This window comes from Rhodofomes roseus (assembly GCF_022264815.1).
Source record: "Rhodofomes roseus strain CIRM-BRFM 1785 chromosome Unknown C8Q71scaffold_3, whole genome shotgun sequence".
NCBI lineage: Eukaryota > Fungi > Basidiomycota > Agaricomycetes > Polyporales > Fomitopsidaceae > Rhodofomes > Rhodofomes roseus.
Genome location: NW_025952959.1, coordinates 1,720,486 through 1,738,030, shown reverse-complemented (window position 1 = coordinate 1,738,030; position 17,545 = coordinate 1,720,486). Strand labels below are relative to the sequence as shown.

The window sequence follows — 17,545 nt, the reverse complement described above, 5'->3', positions numbered from 1 at the left end:
TTTAACGCGAGTCTGACGAGCTAGTCGACCATGCAATGAGCCATGTGAACATGCATTACCTTGCGGGCGATGTTCTACTAGCAGGTTCTCGCATAGGTTCCTGACAACAAATGAATATTTCCATTCCGCGAAGCCCACTCTGCACGGAGCCCGGAAGGTAGGTTGTATACAACTTCCCACCTATCTTGTACTAATCCAGCTCATCCACCTCCATCCTCGCGTACAGCTCATCCTCCATCGCCCGCGCAAACAGCTCGTCGTCTTCCAGCCCCCGGGCAAATTTCGGGCGCGGTTCTGGATGTGGGCGCTGCACTATAGGGCTCGGGCGCGGGCCACCGCCACGCGCCGGGGACCGAGCTACTAGCTCGCGAGCGTACTCGTCAAGCTCCCTCCGGTAGGGCCTCGGAGGGCCCGGAGCCGGGTGTGGCGGACGCGGGCCAGGGCGCGGGCGCGGATGAGGGTTTGGAGGGCCTGGCCGCGGCGGGCGGGGAATTGGGCGTCCGCCGCGACCGTCGGGCAATGGGGAACGTGCTGTCAGCTCGCGGGTGTAGAGCTCGTCGGCGACGTCGCGCTGGACGAGCGCGTCGTGCTCGACGCCGCGGATACCCCTGGTATGTGAGTTTGTGTGAATCAAAGTTGAACGGAGATGAGGGAAGAACTTACAGGCCCCAAGGCAAAGCAAAGGCCGGCGCCGCAGTCGCGGCGATGAAGGCGGTAGAGACAATGGTGAGATAGCGCATAGTCGGTACGGACAGGCGTCAAGAAGGATCGTCAAGTCGTCAGGAAAGGCAAAGGCTGGTAACGAGAAGTGTCAGAGTCGAACAAGAGCAATGTGGAACTAGCCCTCGGGCGAGACGACTCACCAACCAGTGCCGTTGTCGGGTGAGCTCGAAAAGTGAAGTTGAGCTGAGGAGACACCGCAAGGCTCATCGACCTTTATACCTACTGCAGGACTCGGTCACCCCGGTAAAGCCGTATCATCACTTCTAGTGTACATTTTGACACTGACAGCTTGATGCGCGATGTCAACCAAGTGTGCAACAGTGACGCGAGCGCACCGCTCCATCAAATCTCGTCCCTCGATGCGCTCTCCACTAGACTAGTACTACGGTATTTATCTCGTCGTGGTTCCGCTAGCAGCACGCTCGGGTGCCAGGCCGATGATACCACTTCACGACTCTGCTAGACGACATGAATCATTGACGAATCGAGAAGGATGCATAAGATTCGGAGCCCCGAGTCGCATCCCAATTCCTCTACAAGTCTTGTCACGGTACTACGTCACTGCGTGTCGATCTCCAAACATACGTGATAGATTAATGTTGCCGCACCGATATCATTATGCCATACCGTCTTCGGTCAGCATACGATATGTGCATGAACACCAAATGGGCAGCAGTGGCCGCCTTCGCCGCATGTCTGGCCCCGGCACAACCGGTGAAACCCGGTGAGAATATTGGACATGATGTTTCTTCAGTAGTACTGCTCGTGAGGGAATTGAAAAAGTGTATTACTGGTTGCTGAACGGCCGGCTCGAAGAATGGCATTAGACGGGTACAACAACAGGTCGTCCAGCATCGTTCTCCTCCGGGTTCGACTAGATTGTCTCGCTCGGCGCGCACGCGAGCTTCGGGACGCAGAAGAGCTCGTCCGTCGCCTCGCCGATGACACATATGTTGATCGCAGCGTTATGATGTGTGGCAGTGCCCACGAATTGCGGCCGCTGTCGAATGTCAACGCACGCGCTTACCTCGATCATCATGGTGCAAATCTCTCTGAATGTTTGCGCAATAACCGCCGGAGGATAGTGAGAACCTCTATATTAGATTGCATTGCTGTAATTTTCGACGAACAAGCGATGTCGGTAGCCAGAGAAATACGAGGGCAACGAGAGTGAGCGGTGTCGATAGTCGGAGAAATACGAGGGAAACGAGTGTGGGGGAGTCAGGGACTAGTGTAGTCACCACATTGCGTGCTGCACCGCTGAGAAATATACGCAGCAACCCGCCTTTCGTCGACACTTGAACGCCTCACAGCAAGTAAGCCGAGAAGTCGAACGCCGCTGTGGCGTTTGCGGCCGATTTCGCGGCCTGCTGGAGGGCGTCCCAGGCTGGGTCATTGCCACCAAGGGCAATCTCGTAGTCGAAGCCGCTCTACGGGTCACCAGGGGTCAGCATTGCAATCAAAACACCTTGTGACAAGCCATGGCAGTACGTACGTGAGGGTCAGCGTTCGGGAGAACCTGCCAGTACAACCAAGGAAGCCCGGCGTTGTCGATTTGCTCGGCCCAGTTGATGATGTTGCCGCTGCGCGTGTCCGCATCCAGGGCATCTCCCGTAGGGCAGTCGTTGTTCGAAGTGTCGAAGTAGCATGCACCCCTGTGAAGACGCGGTCAGTATTGTACCACAGAATGTGGAAGACGATCGGTGATCACCATTCTTCTAGGATCAGCATCTTGCCAGCGGCCTGCGCTTGCGCCACGTACGGCTTCAAGGCGGACGTGGCGAGATCCCCGGTACCATAGGCGTGAATCGAGATGACGTCCAATGCATCGCAGGTCAAAAATCCAGGCTGGACAGACTCGGACAGCCACGACTCTCCGCCAGTCATAACGAGAATCTGTCGGATATGAGCGACGTGAGATGTAGCTGACAACGAGCACAACAACCCGGCTCACCCCGCTGTCGTTGCCGAGCTGGCCCTTGATCGTCCCGGCACGGTCGCACTGCCTGTTCGAGTCAACACGTTAGATGTCTTAGGATTCGACAGGGGATGTAGACTGTACCATTGCTGGTGAGCCTTGACGAAGGATTCACCCTGCACAGAACGTCAGGACATGTCAATGCAAACCGATCACGGCGCTTACATTCCCAATCATGGCTTCGTTCTCAGCTTCAAATCCAAAGATGTAGTCCTTCAACTCCTTCCAGGGCTTGTTGAGCGAAGTGTGGTTATGGTTCAGGATATGCTCGAGACGAGCGTCGAAGAAGCTCTGCGCCTCGTTGTTCGAGTAGAAGTCGCCTTTGCCGTACTTCCTGCCGTAGGCGTCGTTACCCTCCAGAGCGTTGAAACTATGCATCGTGATCAGGAGCTGTCAAGCGTATGTCAATATCACGGTCATGCATTCACACATGAGGAACCGATACGAACCTTGACTCCGTAGGAGTTGGCCGCCACCATGAAGTCGTCGAGCCGCTTGAGGACCGTGTCATCGTAGCAAGAGGCATCTCCGTTGCAAGGAGAGTTAGGCTCGAGGTCTTTGAACGGGTTGAGTTTGGTTCCCTGATGACCAGCCGTATCAGACATCGTAGGAGCGTTGTTAAGTCGCCAAATTCATACCTTTTGGCTGCCGGACTGGCCGCCAATCCACACACGCAGCACCTTCAGACCAGCGCTTTGCATCCCTCTGTTACGTTCCAAGTCAGTAATGGCACAGAAGTGTATGATGCAACAGGAAGATGCTCACTTGAGTAGCGTCGTTGTGTCGTCCTCATACAGGCCGGCTGCATAATACAGACTCGATCCGGCAAAGGAGTTTGCTGCCTGCGCAACCTGAGCGGAAAGGAGTAGGGCGAAGGCGCAAAGGCCGAACACAGATTTCGACGCCGTAGACGCAAACATCGCGGTCGAAGTTGGGGTGAAGCTGGATGGTTTCCCCCACTTCGTCCTCTGGCCCTTAAGTACCGTCTGAATAGCGCTTTCCCTGCAAGCATGAGGATGTTACGGTGCCATGACACCTCGTCTTGACGACCTGCTCGACGCCGCCCGCGTGGGTCAATCAATCGAAGTACAAGTCAACGTGAAATACGCTCCGATAAACGCACCCGGCCAGGCCTTTAGCCACGTATACTTACACCGCGAGCGCATTGCTTCAATTTTATGCGCGGTGCAACACGCATTGAGAACAATGTAGCGTGCCGTCAGGGCACTGAGTGTTTGAGCCTTGCCAGTTCCTATGTCGCAATGGACGGTGGACGCAGGAGACGCCGGCTGCCAGTGATCGGCCAAGGGGCGCCCTGTATACTATCGAGCAGCGTGCCATCGTGGAGTCGTCCTTCGTAGCTTCTTCTCCCGCAGGCTTCTCGCCCGAGTCGTATGAAACGAAATGGCATGGACCCCAAATGGACCCATGAGGTGCTTCACATGGTGGCGAAGTTTGGACGAAGTCGCCGAGGGCCCGGAGGCCTATCTCAGGTATCTGAAACAGTGTGTGCGGTGAGCTGGTTGTGCCATTCTGGCGGATGAGTCCCACGTGGATTCGGCACATTGAACGTACGGGAGGCAACGGGGCCCGGAAGATGAACCACGATGCGAAGAGACAATCTACTTCACGAGGCTCTGGCTATATACGCAAGTGCAGAATCCAGATCTGTGGCTGTCCGACCACGGACGATCATGACATATACAATGATGCTAGACGTCGCAAACGCTTGAATGAAGGCGTTGTTGAGACACCCATACAGAGCGGGATCTACGGTACGGTTCACAATCGGTAAGTATCTTAGTGAATCCTAACACAGAGAAGTGGTGACCATACCGCAGGAGCCATGACAACACGTACCGCCCGTACAACTTGCGTCGAGCACCAATATCATACGATATCATCTGTTGAACGGTGCATCTTGCCACTTGGACTGCGGATTTGGTGAGATCGCCCCGTATGTAACTTTGCGTGATGGATATCATATGCAGAACATTGTGGCGATGCATGCAACCGGAGGCGACCGAAGGTCCCTCGAGGGACATCAGGTCCCGTGCTGTGCGCGCAATGTCCACCCGTTTTCGTCGTGTTCTACACCGGCGCAGGTTTCTGTCACAGCTGGAGTCGTCCGATGACAGCATCTGCCAACAGGTCCTCTGCCGCTTACAACTGCGGTGTACCCAAGGTGTACCTCACCTCAACCGTCCACACGCCCTCGACTTGATCGAAAACGGTGCAACATGATGACATCAATGGTACAATGGTAAGTTATTTCATCAAGATTGCTACTCGTGAGCTTGACGCCAAGTCGTAGGACGAGACTGCGTAATAGGACTTACAATCGAACACCTTCAAGTTTTTCGGCTTCGTTGATCCACGTCGTCTCGTAGAGTCGTATCAAAGCCGATGTAGTCGGCTTGTCGCCCGAGCGTGCTACGAAGCGACGCTGAACCTAAAGCCACCTCAGTACTGTCCTACGCAGGCTAGGACATACTTATCAGGGTACAAGATTAACAATGGAGCCAATGCTGTGCGTTCGCGTCCTTGCACCCTTGGTTCAGATGGCATCAAGGCTCCAATATAGAAGTGCTGTTATGAGAGCACTGGAGAGCACTGGGTGTCCCACAGTTGGTATAAAGGTCGATGAGTTCAGTGCTCGCTCCTCAGCTCAATTTTGCTTCTCGAGCTCACCTTGCAAGAGCACTGGTTGGTGAGTAACTTCAACACCGCTGCGGTCCGACACTGAGCCTTCTTATTACCAGCTATTGCTTTTTCCTGACGACTTGACGATCCTTCTCGACGCCTATTAGTACTGAATATGCGCTATCTTACCATTGTCTCTACCGCCTTCATCGCCGCGACCGCGGTGCCGGCATCCGCTCTGCCCTGGGGACTGTGGGTTCTTCCTTTATCTCCATTCAACTTTGACTGATACATTACCCACCAGTGGTATCCGCAACGTCGAGCACGACGCGTTCGTCCAGCGCGATGTCACCGACGAGCTCTACACCCGCGAGCTAACAGCACGTTCCTCAAAGGGCAATGGCCCCCGCCCTCCGAACCCTCACCAGCCGCGCCCTCCAATCACGCCGCGGCCACACTACCCTCCAGTCCCTCATCCGGGCCCGCGGCCCTCGAAACCTGACCCGCGTCGGCCAAACCCGGGTCCTGACCGTCCAGTAAGGCCGAAGCCGGCCCCAAGGCCTAGGGAGCTCGACGAGTACCTCCTCGCCCGCGCAGCGCAAGACGACGACCTGTTGGCACGCGCGTTCGACGATGAGCTCTACGCGAGGATGGATGTGGATGAATTAGATTAGTGCGAGATAGTTCAGGTGTCAAACACGATTGACCTTCTGGGTTCCGTGCAAACTTAGTAGGCTTCGCAGAATGTAAACGTCCAGTCATCGTTTGGAATGTGGGCGAGCACATTGAACATCACACTCAGTGAGATGCCTGTTCACACGACTCATCGCATGATCAACAACCTCGTCAGAGTCACGCACAGATACGATAGATATCATTGGCAAGTCAATGTATAAATCGTGGCAAGCCGCGGGCAAGGGAGGCAGATTCGCGGGTTCCGACTCTGAGGAAAGCTCCGTCAGCTAGTTGCATTAGAGAACCGAAGAACACGTACGCTGCGGCGACATTCGTACCAACGGCATCGTTCGGTGTGATATCCTCGAGATGTTGTGTAAGCGCAAGGTCCCCTAATAGAGTCCCTTCGAGGTCATGTCGGTTTCGGAGCCGCGCAACTGAGCAGGGGCGTCTCGAGGTCGTAGCCTGTGGCTGTGGCAGCCGCGGGTTCTAGGCTTGCAGGGATCGACCGAGGCGCAGCGTCCCCGCCGGAATGCGACGACTCAACGACTCCTGGGTACTGTACCTCCGCACATTGCGCTGAGAAGCGGTCCTCCGTCGAGCTCGATTGATCTCGATCTAATTGGCTCTTGCTATGAGTTTGCTCTTATCGATTCGACTGGACTGTGCTACTCACGAATATACTTCGCGAAATCGTCATCGTATCTGGCACAACAGCCCATAGCGCACGGCCTTCAGCTCCTGCCACCACGAGTGTAGTCCATATATCTTGTTGCGGAGGTCATTTGCATATTCCTCGGATCTAGAACACGTCGGATGAGAAGGCAGCGCGCGACAGATGCCAGACAGCGACTCACTTCTCCAGCTGCGTCTGCAGTTCCGACCACCGCCAGCCATGAATCCAGCCTCCAAAGCCCTCTCCATCATCGGAGAGCGTCTGGTCAAGCTCCTGCAACGCCTGAGAGGGGCAAAAGGACTGCGCGAGGACCAGAACGGTGCTGAAGCCAAGCCCTCCGCTTATGAGAGCAAGAAGAGCGACGTTGAGCTCCATCTTGTGATGAAGTGAGGTTAGAGGCGGGGTGCGCGTGCACAGACCAGCTCAAGCCATGCGGGAGCAGAATGATTCGGTAATAAGGGCGGAAGCCTGCGCGAAGCGCGCTAGTGAAACGCGTCTCCGTACGTCGAAGACACGCACTGTCACGGTAGCGTGCCCCAGTCATAGTATGCCCTTCAGAGCAATTTTGAACCAGACTCCGGATCCTGAGAACAAGTTGAACGACGTTATCTTCTTGCCATGCTGAAAACACGCGGCTATAGTACCCATATCCGAGTGTTCGGTAGCAATCAAGCAGCGAGTTGGATTGGATGGCCAGTGCTCTTCGTAACTGTGGTGTCGTACGCGTGTAACGAGCGAGGAGGGCTGACGCGGACGTGAGTCACAGTGTGACGAAACGCAATCGTGACTATGATCACGCTTCTCGTCACAAGTGAGTGTATTCGAGCGTCTCCGTACGTGGTGCGAAATGCGCGAAATCTCAGTATCGCCAAGACAGGGCGAAATAAACGAGGTTACCTGTAGTTCCCTCTGCCATGGGCGAGCGAGGGTAGCTCGCAGAGCGCGAGCATTACGCCTTCACTCTGAGTATCTGTACAGATCTTCCGACAGTCGCGGGAAGACGTGCAGTGCAGGCCAAAGTTGATGCAGAGTACTAGCCGTCTCTGGCCTAGTACTCCGAGGGTGTCACGACTTCGGATATAAATAAGCTTGACTGTCGACCACCGCGGGGAGCTATACTCGTCGTGATATCGAATGTTCGAATAGAGTTCTGAGCACCTGTTCCGGTTCCGCGAGTTACTGACGACTCGGAGAGGGGTCGCTACAAAGTTCTGGCTCACCCGTCCGCGGAGATGGCTATATCGCCAACTTGGTCTTCGTATTGCTGTGAGGCCGAGGTGAGCGTAGTCAAGCGTAGCAATCGTCAAGGTGCACCGTTTTGACTGGGGATAGATGCAGCGAGACGACAGAGCGACGAGGAGCGGGTAACGCACGAGAACGGGAATAGCGTGTTGGATCAGGACCGCACTCCGAGTGAGTGTGGACGGGCATGCCAATGTATGCAGCGTTCTGCAGCCCGTCATACCGCCGACTCAAGTCTGGTCCACATAAGATGGAGTAAGGCCGCGCTACGGGTTCAAGTTCAACACAACCACTCACCGTTCTTGTGTAAATCACGGGAGTCAGTCTGAGTCAAAGCGTCATCACACCACCGCCTCAGTCAGGGGGATGCTGCGCTCAACGTCCGCCAGAGCTAGAGCATATCACACACGCACCCTGCCATCCCCGGAAGGAACCAGACGGCCGACCATGTGCACCACACGTTGGCCGGCGTTCAGCAGACGGAAGCAGCGCATCTACTGCCCTCTGCGTCGCGCCGCCAGGTCCAGAAGCCAGCCTCCAGGATGGCGCGATCATGATAGCTACCGATTGACTCTGAGTACAAGGTCCGGTCCACGTCCGAGTCTACAGAACACTCAGTGGGCCCTGGCCTGCCCGCCCACGCGCACAGGGACCGTCTTCCCCCGCGCTCGCGCAGACAGAATTTGAGGGCCCCACTGGCAGCGCCGCCACACATCGCCATTGCCATTGCCATTGCCATCGCGCTCGTGCTCGAGGATTTGTCTGCCCGTAGGCGCGAAGGGCGCGGAGGCGTTATGGGGCCGAACCTTCGCTATAGAATCGTGTTCCCGAGGCGTCTTGAGACTGGGACTGGCCGGTCGACGTTCGCGTCCGAGGACCGAGTCGGCCCTGCGACCGCGTATTGCCCGTATCCGTGCCCTCCCAGCCTGAGGCCTCACGCCAACTCTGACTCATACCTCCATGGCGGAGTCGGAGACACCCCTGCCCCCCGTGGGGCCGATCGCGATCGGGTGTACATTGTGCACTAGTGCGATCGGGCGCGATCGGTCGGGGCGTGCGGTGCCGTGCGTGGTTGGTGGGTCCAGGTCCAGGTCCAGATCCAGTCCAAGTTCCTGTAAGTTACTGAGATCGTCGATTACTGATTATGCTTCCGGCCTTGGAGCGAAACCCGCGAGGGCGGCTGAGGAAGCGTTGAGAAACGAGCCAACGACATAACTAACCTGTGCGTTTTCTCCCGCTCGCGTTCAAGTTGTTGCGCATTCCGTCCGGGATGGCGCGTGAACGACGGGCGACGGAGTCACAAGGGGCGCTGCCGAGACCTTGAAGAAGGAATGCGTCCGTCCCCGCCTCGCTCGCTCAGGTTGTGCAGCGGATTCCGCGGCGGTGACGGGGTTCATGCTAGCGTAGATAAGGCAGGACGTGGAGGGCTTTGCACATTTGCATCCAGTCTGGTCAGATGCGTGGAGTGCGGGAACGAACCAGCGGTGGCCAGTACCAGGTGAGCTCTTAGTCTCGCCAGTCAAGTGGTGGTGGCTCTCCACAAGCCGAAGGCCGGTCCTCGACGGTAGTGCGCCCGGGGTAGGGTGGGGCGTCCGAATGCGGAGATGTAAATCGTGCGTTAGCACCGTGCTAAGGGAAGGATGTACGTAGCTCGTTCTCGTAAGTGGCGACGGCCAGACGTACTAGGGATGGGCTCATACGCCGATTAGTGTATGGTAGCTTTGGTGCGTGCGCGCGAGACTGAGGAGGTGAACCGCCTGCGAGAAGACTGGAGGGTTCGAAAGTCTCTGCGGACGTAGCATCCAATCCTCCTCGCCGAGCCAAATCGACGACTCGGGAGTACCAGCCAGCGATGGGTACGATGTCCGCGGTGGTAGCGACAGGCGGAGTAGTCTAAATGAGAGGCGGCGTGATTCGGGTAGGGCTTTGGTCGCTAGTGCACGGCTGATGGGACTCACCGCGCGATCCCGTCCCCAGGAACACCCGAGCGTCGATGGTCTGCAGACCAGAGTCATCCGCGCATTCGCGTAACGCAGCCACTAATGCGTGGCTGAGACAGGATCATTGGATGAGGGCTCGCAGAATTCACGCATTCAGAGGCGCGTGTAGGGATCACGTACGGCTCGTCTGTGCATGTTCGCTTGCACCCTCCACTTGGAGGTGCAGGCGGCGGAGTGGAGTGAGAGTGCGGTCGCCACAGGGAGCGGACCCTGCCACGCGGGCAGCCATTGAAATGGACGGTTGAAGAGACCCGAGCGCGGGCCCGCGTCACCAGGGCAGGGCGCCTGCACGCGCGCACCGGGAAGCGTGGCGGTGGTGGCTGGGCGGCAAGCGGTGCGCGTCCGGACGTCCGTCGTCGTCCGAGGTGAGGTGGGGTTTCGCTGAGGATGTCAGCACGCGCGTGACGGGGCGGTGGGTGGCATCGGGCGCGCATGTCATGCGGCTTACGCGGGGAGAGACGCACCTGCGAAGGGTCGAGGGTGGCTGGGCGGGGAAGCGAGGAGCGTCAGGCGATCTGCCGCGGATCTGGAAAGCGAGATGGATCGGGGGCGGGTGGGGGCCGTGGGGAGGATAACAGGGGGCCCTGAGGCGGGTGGCCGTCGTCCGAGCCCTGCCATCAGCCTCCACTCGCTCTGGCTGCACGCAGGCAGACAGCGAGCATGATTGCACGGGACACGCAGGTGAGTGCCCGGCCCTGTCCCGATGCGCCGCTCACCTCCCACGCCTGCTTCCTTGCCATTTCCAGCCATGCTCTGACACCCACCCGCCTCCAGGCACGCCCACCAGCCCTCGCCCGGCCTCCACCCCCCGCCCAGCGTCCACGGCCCCCCCGACGCCCCGCCCGCGCCCGCCCCCCGACGCCCCGCCCGCGCTCAACCCGCTCGCCCGCATGGCGTCCATCCACTCGCTGCCCGTCGAGCTCCTCGCCCGCGTCTTCGCCCTCGGCGCCGCCGACCCCCTCCAGGACCTCGCGTCGCCCGCCGCCCCCATCCCCCGCGATCCGCCCTTCGAGGTCCTCGTCTCCCACGTCTGTGCCTACTGGCGCGACGTCGCCCTCCGCACGCCCCTCCTCTGGACCTCCGTCGCCCTGACCCAGGTGAGCCATGTCTCTCGCGCCCGCGCCTACCTCGCCCGCTCGGCCCGCCTCCCCTTCAACATCCTCTTCGACTCGTCCTCCGAGTCCGAGTACGTCCCCCACCACTCCATCTTCCGCGACGAGTTCCTCCCCGCCTTCGACGCCCTCACGCCCCACATCGCCCGCTGGGGCTCCCTCATCCTCCGCGTCCGCGACATGCAGTGCAAGCGCCACGCCCGCACCGTCCTCTCCACCGTCGGCCCCGCCCCCAGCCTCCGCGCCCTCGAGCTCTGGCACATCGAGGACTGGGGCAACGTCGAGCGCCTCTGGGGGCACGTCGGCCCGCCCCCCGTCGTCGTCTTCAACGGCACCCTCCCCGCCCTCACCCGCCTCTCCCTCATCGGCGTCAACATCCAGTGGTCCGAGGCGTCCTCGCCCTTCCTCCGCAACCTCACCGAGCTCGAGCTCGGCGTCCACTCCGACGAGGTCCGCATCCCCTTCGACCGCTGGCTCGACGTCCTCGCCCGCTCCCCCGCCCTCGAGCGCATCAGCCTCCACTACTCCGGCCCCCGCGCCGCCGCCGCGCCCTGGCGCCTCCCCGACGGGCCCGTCCCCCTCCCCCGCCTGCGCGACATCAAGCTCGCCGACCTCGACGCCAGCTACGCGTGCGCGCTCCTCCGCACCTTCGTCGCCCCGGCCGTCCGCAGGCTCCACCTCGAGCTCGGCTTCATGGAGAGCCCGCAGGACTACACGCCCTTCGTCGACATGCTCGTCAACGCGCCCGACCCCGCCGCATGTCCCGGCATCCTCGACCCGAGCACGACCTACGAGCCGCCTCCGTCCACGGATGCCTCGGGGAAGGGCAAGGGCAAGAGCGAGCCCGCCGCGCGCCCGATGTTCCCGGGCCTCGAGGAGCTCACCGTCGCGGGGCTCGCGACGTGCACGCTCGCGAGTTGGCACGCGCTCCTGCGCGCCGCGCCGCGCGTGCACACGCTCGCGGTCGACTGCGGCGGGATGGACAAGGGCGCGTTCGCCGTGCTCGCGGGCACGCTCGGCCCGCCCGTCCCCGTCGTCGCCGCGCGCGCGCTGGTGCGCCCCGTGCCGTACCCCGCGCGCGCGGAGCCGGAGCTGTTGCCGGAGTTGCGGACGCTGAGGGTGTCGGGCGTGCCGGGGGCGGCGCTCCATGCGTATTACCTCGCGCGGAAGCGGGCGGGGAGGCCGGTGAGGATGTGGTTCGTCCGGGAGAGGGATAGGGATCGCGAGATGGAGAGGATGAAGAGCGAGATTGAGGTGGAGGCAAGGGCGGAGGGGGAGCGGAGGAAGAGGCGCGGGCGGACCGGTGCTGCGGATGGGAGTGGGGTGGATGAGGAGCCGTGTAGGATGGAGTGGTATAGGGACGAGGACGATGATGAGTATGGGGAGGGTGCGGAGGACGAGGCGGAGGGTACGGATGGCGAGGAGGGCGAGGATGTGGATGAGGGGGAGGGCGATGGGGTGGGCGAGGCGGAGGAGGGTGCGGACGTCCCTGGGAGCGGCTCGGACGACGCGAGCAGCGAGGACCACGGGGACCACCACGCGCCCACACTCGTCGCGAGGTGACACGCGCGCAACGCGTGTTCCCGGTGCCATTCAGTTTTTTTAACAAGTTGGTTCGGGACTCTGTCTCGGTGCGCGGATGTTGTACAGTGCGTTTGGCTATTTGTGGTTCCTGGTTGGCTCAAGCTGTAGAGACGTCCCATCCCATCGTCATTCATCCTCATCCTCATACCTATCTCATCTCTCACTCCATCACTCATCCACACAATCCCATCCTGGTCCTCCCTGGTTCGATCAACGCACCCCGCATCCTACAACCCCGACATTCCATCCACTCTACGTCCTAGGTTATGTGCATCGGAATGAACGCGCACTGCTTCTTGCTTCTTGCATGTACGAACGCCAATGTAGTGTATCCATTATCATTAGCATTATCCATCGACAGTGATACGGACGTCCCATTGCACATCCGAGACATCAAATTATGACGGTCGGTCTCCCGGGTGCAGATCCTGACTGATTTCCTTTGAACGTCGAGCGAGGGAAGGGCGGATCTCAACGGGAGATGAAGACGATATACGGTGTTCTGACTGTCTTCTCGGCGATCGATCTCGTCCGACTCGGAGGACGAATTGAAGCACACTATGAACGCGATGACCGACATGCGATGCGGAATCCAGACTTGAATTGGGAGCGACGAAGCTGAGGCCGCACGGACCGTAGACTACTACTAGTATGCAAGGGGAGACTACTATCTGATACAGTGGTTCTACAGTGGGATGCAGCGGAGTGCGGCTGCGGGGGTCGTGCAGGGTATCGTATGTGCTAGCTTCGATGTGATGTGCAAGTCCGTGTTCGTGTAATGTGGGATGGGGGATGGGGGATAATGATAACGGTGATGGTGCGAGGATGTGAGAGTCCAGTGTGCGTCGTCGCGAGGATGGATGGGGTGTCTACAGCGTACAGTGCGAAAGCATGCGTAGCGCGGCTACGCGGATAACGTGGATGGGTCGTGCTATGATACAGAATGGGAATGGAGATCACGAGAGCGGAATGGCGGGTGTGAATTGGGATCACCGAGGAGCGGACTCCGGCGGGACGCTCTTGCGACGCTACGGCATCTACCGCGGTGGTAGGAAAGTCACTTCAAGTTGGGCTCGACATGCTCGCAGTTGGCGTCTGGTGCGCCTGGCGTGCGGGTGTCACACCGTGTACGTCGGGTTCTGTACATATGAAGTCAGTATCCAGCTGAGTGTGACGAGTCTGCCCCAGTCCGCATGAAGTGACTTACCGTCGCTCTCTACGTCGTCGGACGGTCCTGCACGCGTCGATTGCGCCTGCGTTACGTTGCCCCAGGATGAAGCTTCCAGATGTGGCGAGCGAGCGAGTCGGCGCGCGACAGCATCCGGTTGCAGTGCGGGCACGGCGCCGCGAAGCGCTTCAGGTGTGTGGTGGCGACGTGTTTGGCAAACCCGCCGAGCGAGATCCGCTTGCGACACTCCAGCCCGTTCGCCTCTCTCCACAGACAGGAGATCTTCCCGCCCGCAGGCGCCATGTGGAGGACACCGCCGTGCCTCTGGTCGAGGTGGGCTTGCACGTCCGATATCGAAGTCCGGTGGCCGAAGTGGTGGATGCATGCGGCGTCGAGTTGGCATCCGGCGCCGTCCTCATCATTAGCTGCCGGTGCCACGTCGCTGAAAATGAGCACGTAGGTGAGTTAAGAGAGCCACGGTAGTAGATATGGGTTATCTTACCCTTCTGCAGCGGTGCCCTGTATCGCGTCGGGACCCTTGTAGCCAGGAGTAAACACACTTCAGCAGACGGTCAGACAATGTCATGGAACAGGAATCGATGAGCAGGCTCACAAGGTCATCTCCTCCTGCTGTGAATAAACCTCCTCCTGATATTGCGCGTTCTGCGCCTCCGTGGGTGTGGCAGCGAACTTGATCGCGCCGGGAGGCGATGTGTAGTCGAGTTTCTTCGAACTACGCACAATGAGCTACGTTGTCGGCGGGACGAAACGACGCAGAAACCCGTACCTCGACGCGACTCCAAACGCGTATTGGCCATCGATGTCACCCTCAGCGGCTGTGACGCTAGAGGGTGACTCCAGCTTCATCCCACTGTCTGCCCCGGAGCCAACCATGTCTGGCGTCGGGGTGGCCAAAGCTCCGATCGGCGCACTCACATTGACATGATAATAGCCAATGTCAATGTCCTGGCTACCGAGTGCGCCGAAAAGAGACGAGAAATTGCTGGGGCGATAGTCTCGCCCCTCAACACCGTGACCTGTTACCACAGGAAGACAGTCTGCACGGCTGTCAAAGGAATCTCTGTCCAACGATCAAATCAGCATTGCAGAGGACCCTGCACTTAAAGAAGTATACCTTGGGATCCCAGCGTCACCATGTTGCTTGTCGCTCACCAGAGTATCGTAAAAGTCGTAGTCGTCGCAAGGCCATTGCTCCTCTGTAAGGAGCCTGGTGAGGTTTGAATAGGGGTCGCCATGTGGAGTCATGACCCCGATTTGGCCGCCGCACACCGCGCAGCGACAGCGGAGACCGCAATTTCGACCAGCTCTATGGGGGTATCTCGAGGCAAATGGGGACAGGAGACAACATGGCCTGGCCGAAGAGCTCGAAACCCGGGGTTTTTAACTTTGGAGGATGCTGGTCCACCGCATCCCAAGGAAGCGGAGGTGTGCGGGCTCCCCCGACAGGGCTGTTGAACTCTGTCAAAAGCGGACGGAGTGGATGTGAGCCAATTTACGGGCGAGCGGACAAACGCGAGCAAATTACTTACACAAAACTAGAGAAAAGAGTGCACCGGAGAACTCCGACACGCGAAACACGACAATTTTGTAGCCTTCCATCAACCAGAAATCTAACGAAATGCATGTCAGCGAGGCGAGTCGGAAGGGAGGGGAGTGACAAGGAGTTCTGAAGGCCGTGGTAGCCATTATATAGAGACTGCTCACAAGACTCGATTCACTCAATCGTTGCATGGAGAAGAGCGAACCGCCGTCGTCATCGATGTATAACAGGCGACATCCCGAGGCTGTGTGCGGAGAATATGCGTCGAGAACCAATAGATACCGCAAATACAGCGCGTAGGAGAATGAGGTAGGTCGGAGCGGACGATGCTGCCTCACCGATGGTGATAGCGAGTACAATAATGAGAGAACTCGACCGTTCGCAGGCTCTGTTGCTGGATACAGTGTCCGAGGACTTCTCTCCGGCGCGAACTGCAATTGTATTGCTCAACGTCTCGCATCTCGCCGAACGAGCAAGTCCATCCTGATATGGCCGCAGCGACTTCGATAGATCGCACGCTATCCAAGCGCCGCCCGAGACAACGGTATTATGTACGGTCCACATATACCTCATCGGTATATGTGGACCAACGGCGGAGTACGGCGTGTAGGATGACCCACCGAGCTGTATGGAAGCGCACAGATGATGTCGCCAGTCCATCTGCTAGAACGTCTACCTGGCCTCGTGTGTGCACACGCACACTTCCCGCGGAAGACCCGTATGTATGTATCAGAATGCGCCATTCCTGGCCATCGGTGGACGAGCGCCAGAACACAATTGTAACAGGCACAATAAGCTACTCACATGTGTTTGCGAGATGAACACAATACCGGGTTACCGCGTAGGAGACGTTGCCGGGTGCATTCGAAGACCATGGGAATGGAATCCTCTGAGCGGGGCAGGTCGTGAGTAGACGACGCGACAAGGAGTCGGGTCATGGAGTGCCGTCTCGGGAGGGTCCTGAGATGCATTCGAACGGGGTCACGCCAGCCTGTCTTGCTCACGAAAGCACATATTGATCAGTAACATGGTCAAATGTCAAGCTCACGACACGACGATACATACCTAACGCTCAGCATATAATGTCGTTCATAGCGATCACGGCGGTCCTAGAAGTAAGGATGGAGGCATAGTGGCGTCATACTAAACCATGTTATATCGCCAGCAGTTGTATAACACTGCTATCGCTGAACACTGCGTTCGCAGTCGCTCACAACGAGATATATTTTCGTCCTAAGTCTGAGCCATTCGGATCATTGTCAGATGGAGGAGACGCCTTGTCGATGATAGTAAAACCACTCACCATAGTCGAGCAGGTCAATGACCATTCTAGAGAAGCAGACATAGTACCAACCACGCCCATTCATACGCTCAGTCTTTGGGTTGTCCCTGGGTTTACTCGCCTCCTCTGTCCATTGATGTGACGTGGCCACTTGGTCGTTCACCCATGCTGCGGGGGTCGAACTGCTAGTGGCGTTGGGTGTTGGGCCGGGAAATAGAGGCATCTCCAGATGTCCCCGATACCGCGTTTTATATAGTGTGGCGGAAGGAGCCGCACTGCCGCAGCGCGCACCTCATTGCCTCCCATCAGATGATGATTATGTAATGCCTGGGCCGTAAGTAGCAAGTTGAGCGGACCAGGAATCGGCGACGCTACAGGCCGCTACTTACCGTGGCCCTAAGAACTTGTAAAGGACAAAATGACTCACGCTCAACTTGGATCATTACGATATCTTTTTTATTTTTTATTTTTTTTTATTCACCGTGTTTATAGTCCCTCGCCCGAGGCAAGATGCGGACACTAATACATCATAACGGCACGCTAAGACCGTTCTACTCGAGCACCATTTCCCCTTACGGGTCCCTGCCGGAATCTCCTTTTCACGTCAACTTGAGCGCACCGGCGACGCTAATTGGGCGGTCCTCCTGTAGGTAAGCGCTCCGGTCTTCATCGTCATGGCCCGGATCATTACGATATCGATCGCAGTGCTACTTATCCCGGGTCTAGTTCATTTCGCTACTCCTGCCACGTCGTTGTGCCCGCGTTCTCCAATTAGCTGAGTCTGCAGCTCGAGAGTCAAAGGGACTAATGATGACGGAGCGGATCATCATGAGAGGGCTTCAACTTGTTGGTGTAAGAAAGGAATCACCGGTGAGTCGATGCTTTTCAATGGAATGACCAG

At 58.3% G+C, this 17,545-nt stretch overlaps 7 protein-coding genes across 7 annotated transcripts; 1 reads left to right on the top strand and 6 right to left on the bottom strand.

The window, feature by feature from the left end:
* Positions 1-190: 190 nt before the first annotated feature.
* On the bottom strand, positions 191-740 carry C8Q71DRAFT_720987 (uncharacterized protein; the record flags this gene model as incomplete). Its single annotated transcript, XM_047921393.1, has 2 exons — positions 191-608; positions 664-740. 2 exons carry the CDS (start codon positions 738-740, stop codon positions 191-193), a joined length of 495 nt encoding a protein of 164 aa, XP_047783233.1.
* Positions 741-2,030: 1,290 nt separating this feature from the next.
* On the bottom strand, positions 2,031-3,621 carry C8Q71DRAFT_854285 (glycoside hydrolase; the record flags this gene model as incomplete). Its single annotated transcript, XM_047927022.1, has 9 exons — positions 2,031-2,153; positions 2,219-2,378; positions 2,435-2,619; positions 2,678-2,729; positions 2,786-2,817; positions 2,867-3,091; positions 3,151-3,282; positions 3,340-3,406; positions 3,467-3,621. 9 exons carry the CDS (start codon positions 3,619-3,621, stop codon positions 2,031-2,033), a joined length of 1,131 nt encoding a protein of 376 aa, XP_047783232.1.
* Positions 3,622-6,419: 2,798 nt separating this feature from the next.
* C8Q71DRAFT_354791 (uncharacterized protein) lies at positions 6,420-7,152 on the bottom strand. The gene is made up of 3 exons (XM_047918038.1): positions 6,877-7,152; positions 6,696-6,821; positions 6,420-6,637 (listed from the first exon to the last, which is right to left on the bottom strand). The coding sequence occupies exons 1-2, from the start codon at positions 7,068-7,070 to the stop codon at positions 6,716-6,718; spliced, it is 300 nt and encodes a 99-aa protein (XP_047783231.1). The 5' UTR covers positions 7,071-7,152; the 3' UTR covers positions 6,420-6,637; positions 6,696-6,715.
* C8Q71DRAFT_355165 (uncharacterized protein) lies at positions 7,153-8,232 on the bottom strand. Its single transcript, XM_047918040.1, has 4 exons — positions 8,069-8,232; positions 7,916-7,959; positions 7,593-7,853; positions 7,153-7,524 (listed from the first exon to the last, which is right to left on the bottom strand). The coding sequence occupies exons 1-4, from the start codon at positions 8,156-8,158 to the stop codon at positions 7,236-7,238; spliced, it is 684 nt and encodes a 227-aa protein (XP_047783230.1). The 5' UTR covers positions 8,159-8,232; the 3' UTR covers positions 7,153-7,235.
* A 66-nt stretch (positions 8,233-8,298) lies between these two features.
* Positions 8,299-8,786, bottom strand: C8Q71DRAFT_354789 (uncharacterized protein). The gene has a single exon (XM_047918037.1). It carries the CDS (start codon positions 8,674-8,676, stop codon positions 8,410-8,412), a length of 267 nt encoding a protein of 88 aa, XP_047783229.1. The 5' UTR covers positions 8,677-8,786; the 3' UTR covers positions 8,299-8,409.
* Positions 8,787-10,597: 1,811 nt separating this feature from the next.
* C8Q71DRAFT_904613 (uncharacterized protein) lies at positions 10,598-13,050 on the top strand (the record flags this gene model as incomplete). The annotated part of the gene is made up of 2 exons (XM_047928857.1): positions 10,598-10,618; positions 10,684-13,050. 2 exons carry the CDS (start codon positions 10,598-10,600, stop codon positions 12,610-12,612), a joined length of 1,950 nt encoding a protein of 649 aa, XP_047783228.1. The 3' UTR covers positions 12,613-13,050.
* An 810-nt stretch (positions 13,051-13,860) lies between these two features.
* Positions 13,861-15,356, bottom strand: C8Q71DRAFT_354526 (uncharacterized protein). The gene is made up of 6 exons (XM_047918033.1): positions 15,352-15,356; positions 14,937-15,280; positions 14,589-14,882; positions 14,415-14,534; positions 14,304-14,360; positions 13,861-14,243 (listed from the first exon to the last, which is right to left on the bottom strand). The coding sequence occupies exons 2-6, from the start codon at positions 15,065-15,067 to the stop codon at positions 13,892-13,894; spliced, it is 954 nt and encodes a 317-aa protein (XP_047783227.1). The 5' UTR covers positions 15,068-15,280; positions 15,352-15,356; the 3' UTR covers positions 13,861-13,891.
* Between the last annotated feature and the right edge of the window lie 2,189 nt (positions 15,357-17,545).

What these genes read in the sequence shown, in the direction of transcription:
- C8Q71DRAFT_354526 (XM_047918033.1), bottom strand. Translation starts at nt 15,067, where the DNA reads ATGACTCCACATGGCGACCCCTATTCAAACCTCACCAGGCTCCTTACA. An exon ending in GGTGACGCTGGGATCCCAAG is followed by an intron (nt 14,883 to 14,936) that starts GTATACTTCTTT and finishes ATCGTTGGACAG; the next exon opens with AGATTCCTTTGACAGCCGTG. An exon ending in CAGCAGGAGGAGATGACCTT is followed by an intron (nt 14,361 to 14,414) that starts GTGAGCCTGCTC and finishes CGTCTGCTGAAG; the next exon opens with TGTGTTTACTCCTGGCTACA.
- C8Q71DRAFT_354789 (XM_047918037.1), bottom strand. Translation starts at nt 8,676, where the DNA reads ATGGCAATGGCAATGGCAATGGCGATGTGTGGCGGCGCTGCCAGTGGG.
- C8Q71DRAFT_354791 (XM_047918038.1), bottom strand. Translation starts at nt 7,070, where the DNA reads ATGGAGCTCAACGTCGCTCTTCTTGCTCTCATAAGCGGAGGGCTTGGC. An exon ending in CTGCAGACGCAGCTGGAGAA is followed by an intron (nt 6,822 to 6,876) that starts GTGAGTCGCTGT and finishes GACGTGTTCTAG; the next exon opens with ATCCGAGGAATATGCAAATG.
- C8Q71DRAFT_355165 (XM_047918040.1), bottom strand. Translation starts at nt 8,158, where the DNA reads ATGACGGGCTGCAGAACGCTGCATACATTGGCATGCCCGTCCACACTC. An exon ending in AACACGCTATTCCCGTTCTC is followed by an intron (nt 7,960 to 8,068) that starts GTGCGTTACCCG and finishes TCGGCCTCACAG; the next exon opens with CAATACGAAGACCAAGTTGG. An exon ending in CATGGCAGAGGGAACTACAG is followed by an intron (nt 7,525 to 7,592) that starts GTAACCTCGTTT and finishes CCACGTACGGAG; the next exon opens with ACGCTCGAATACACTCACTT.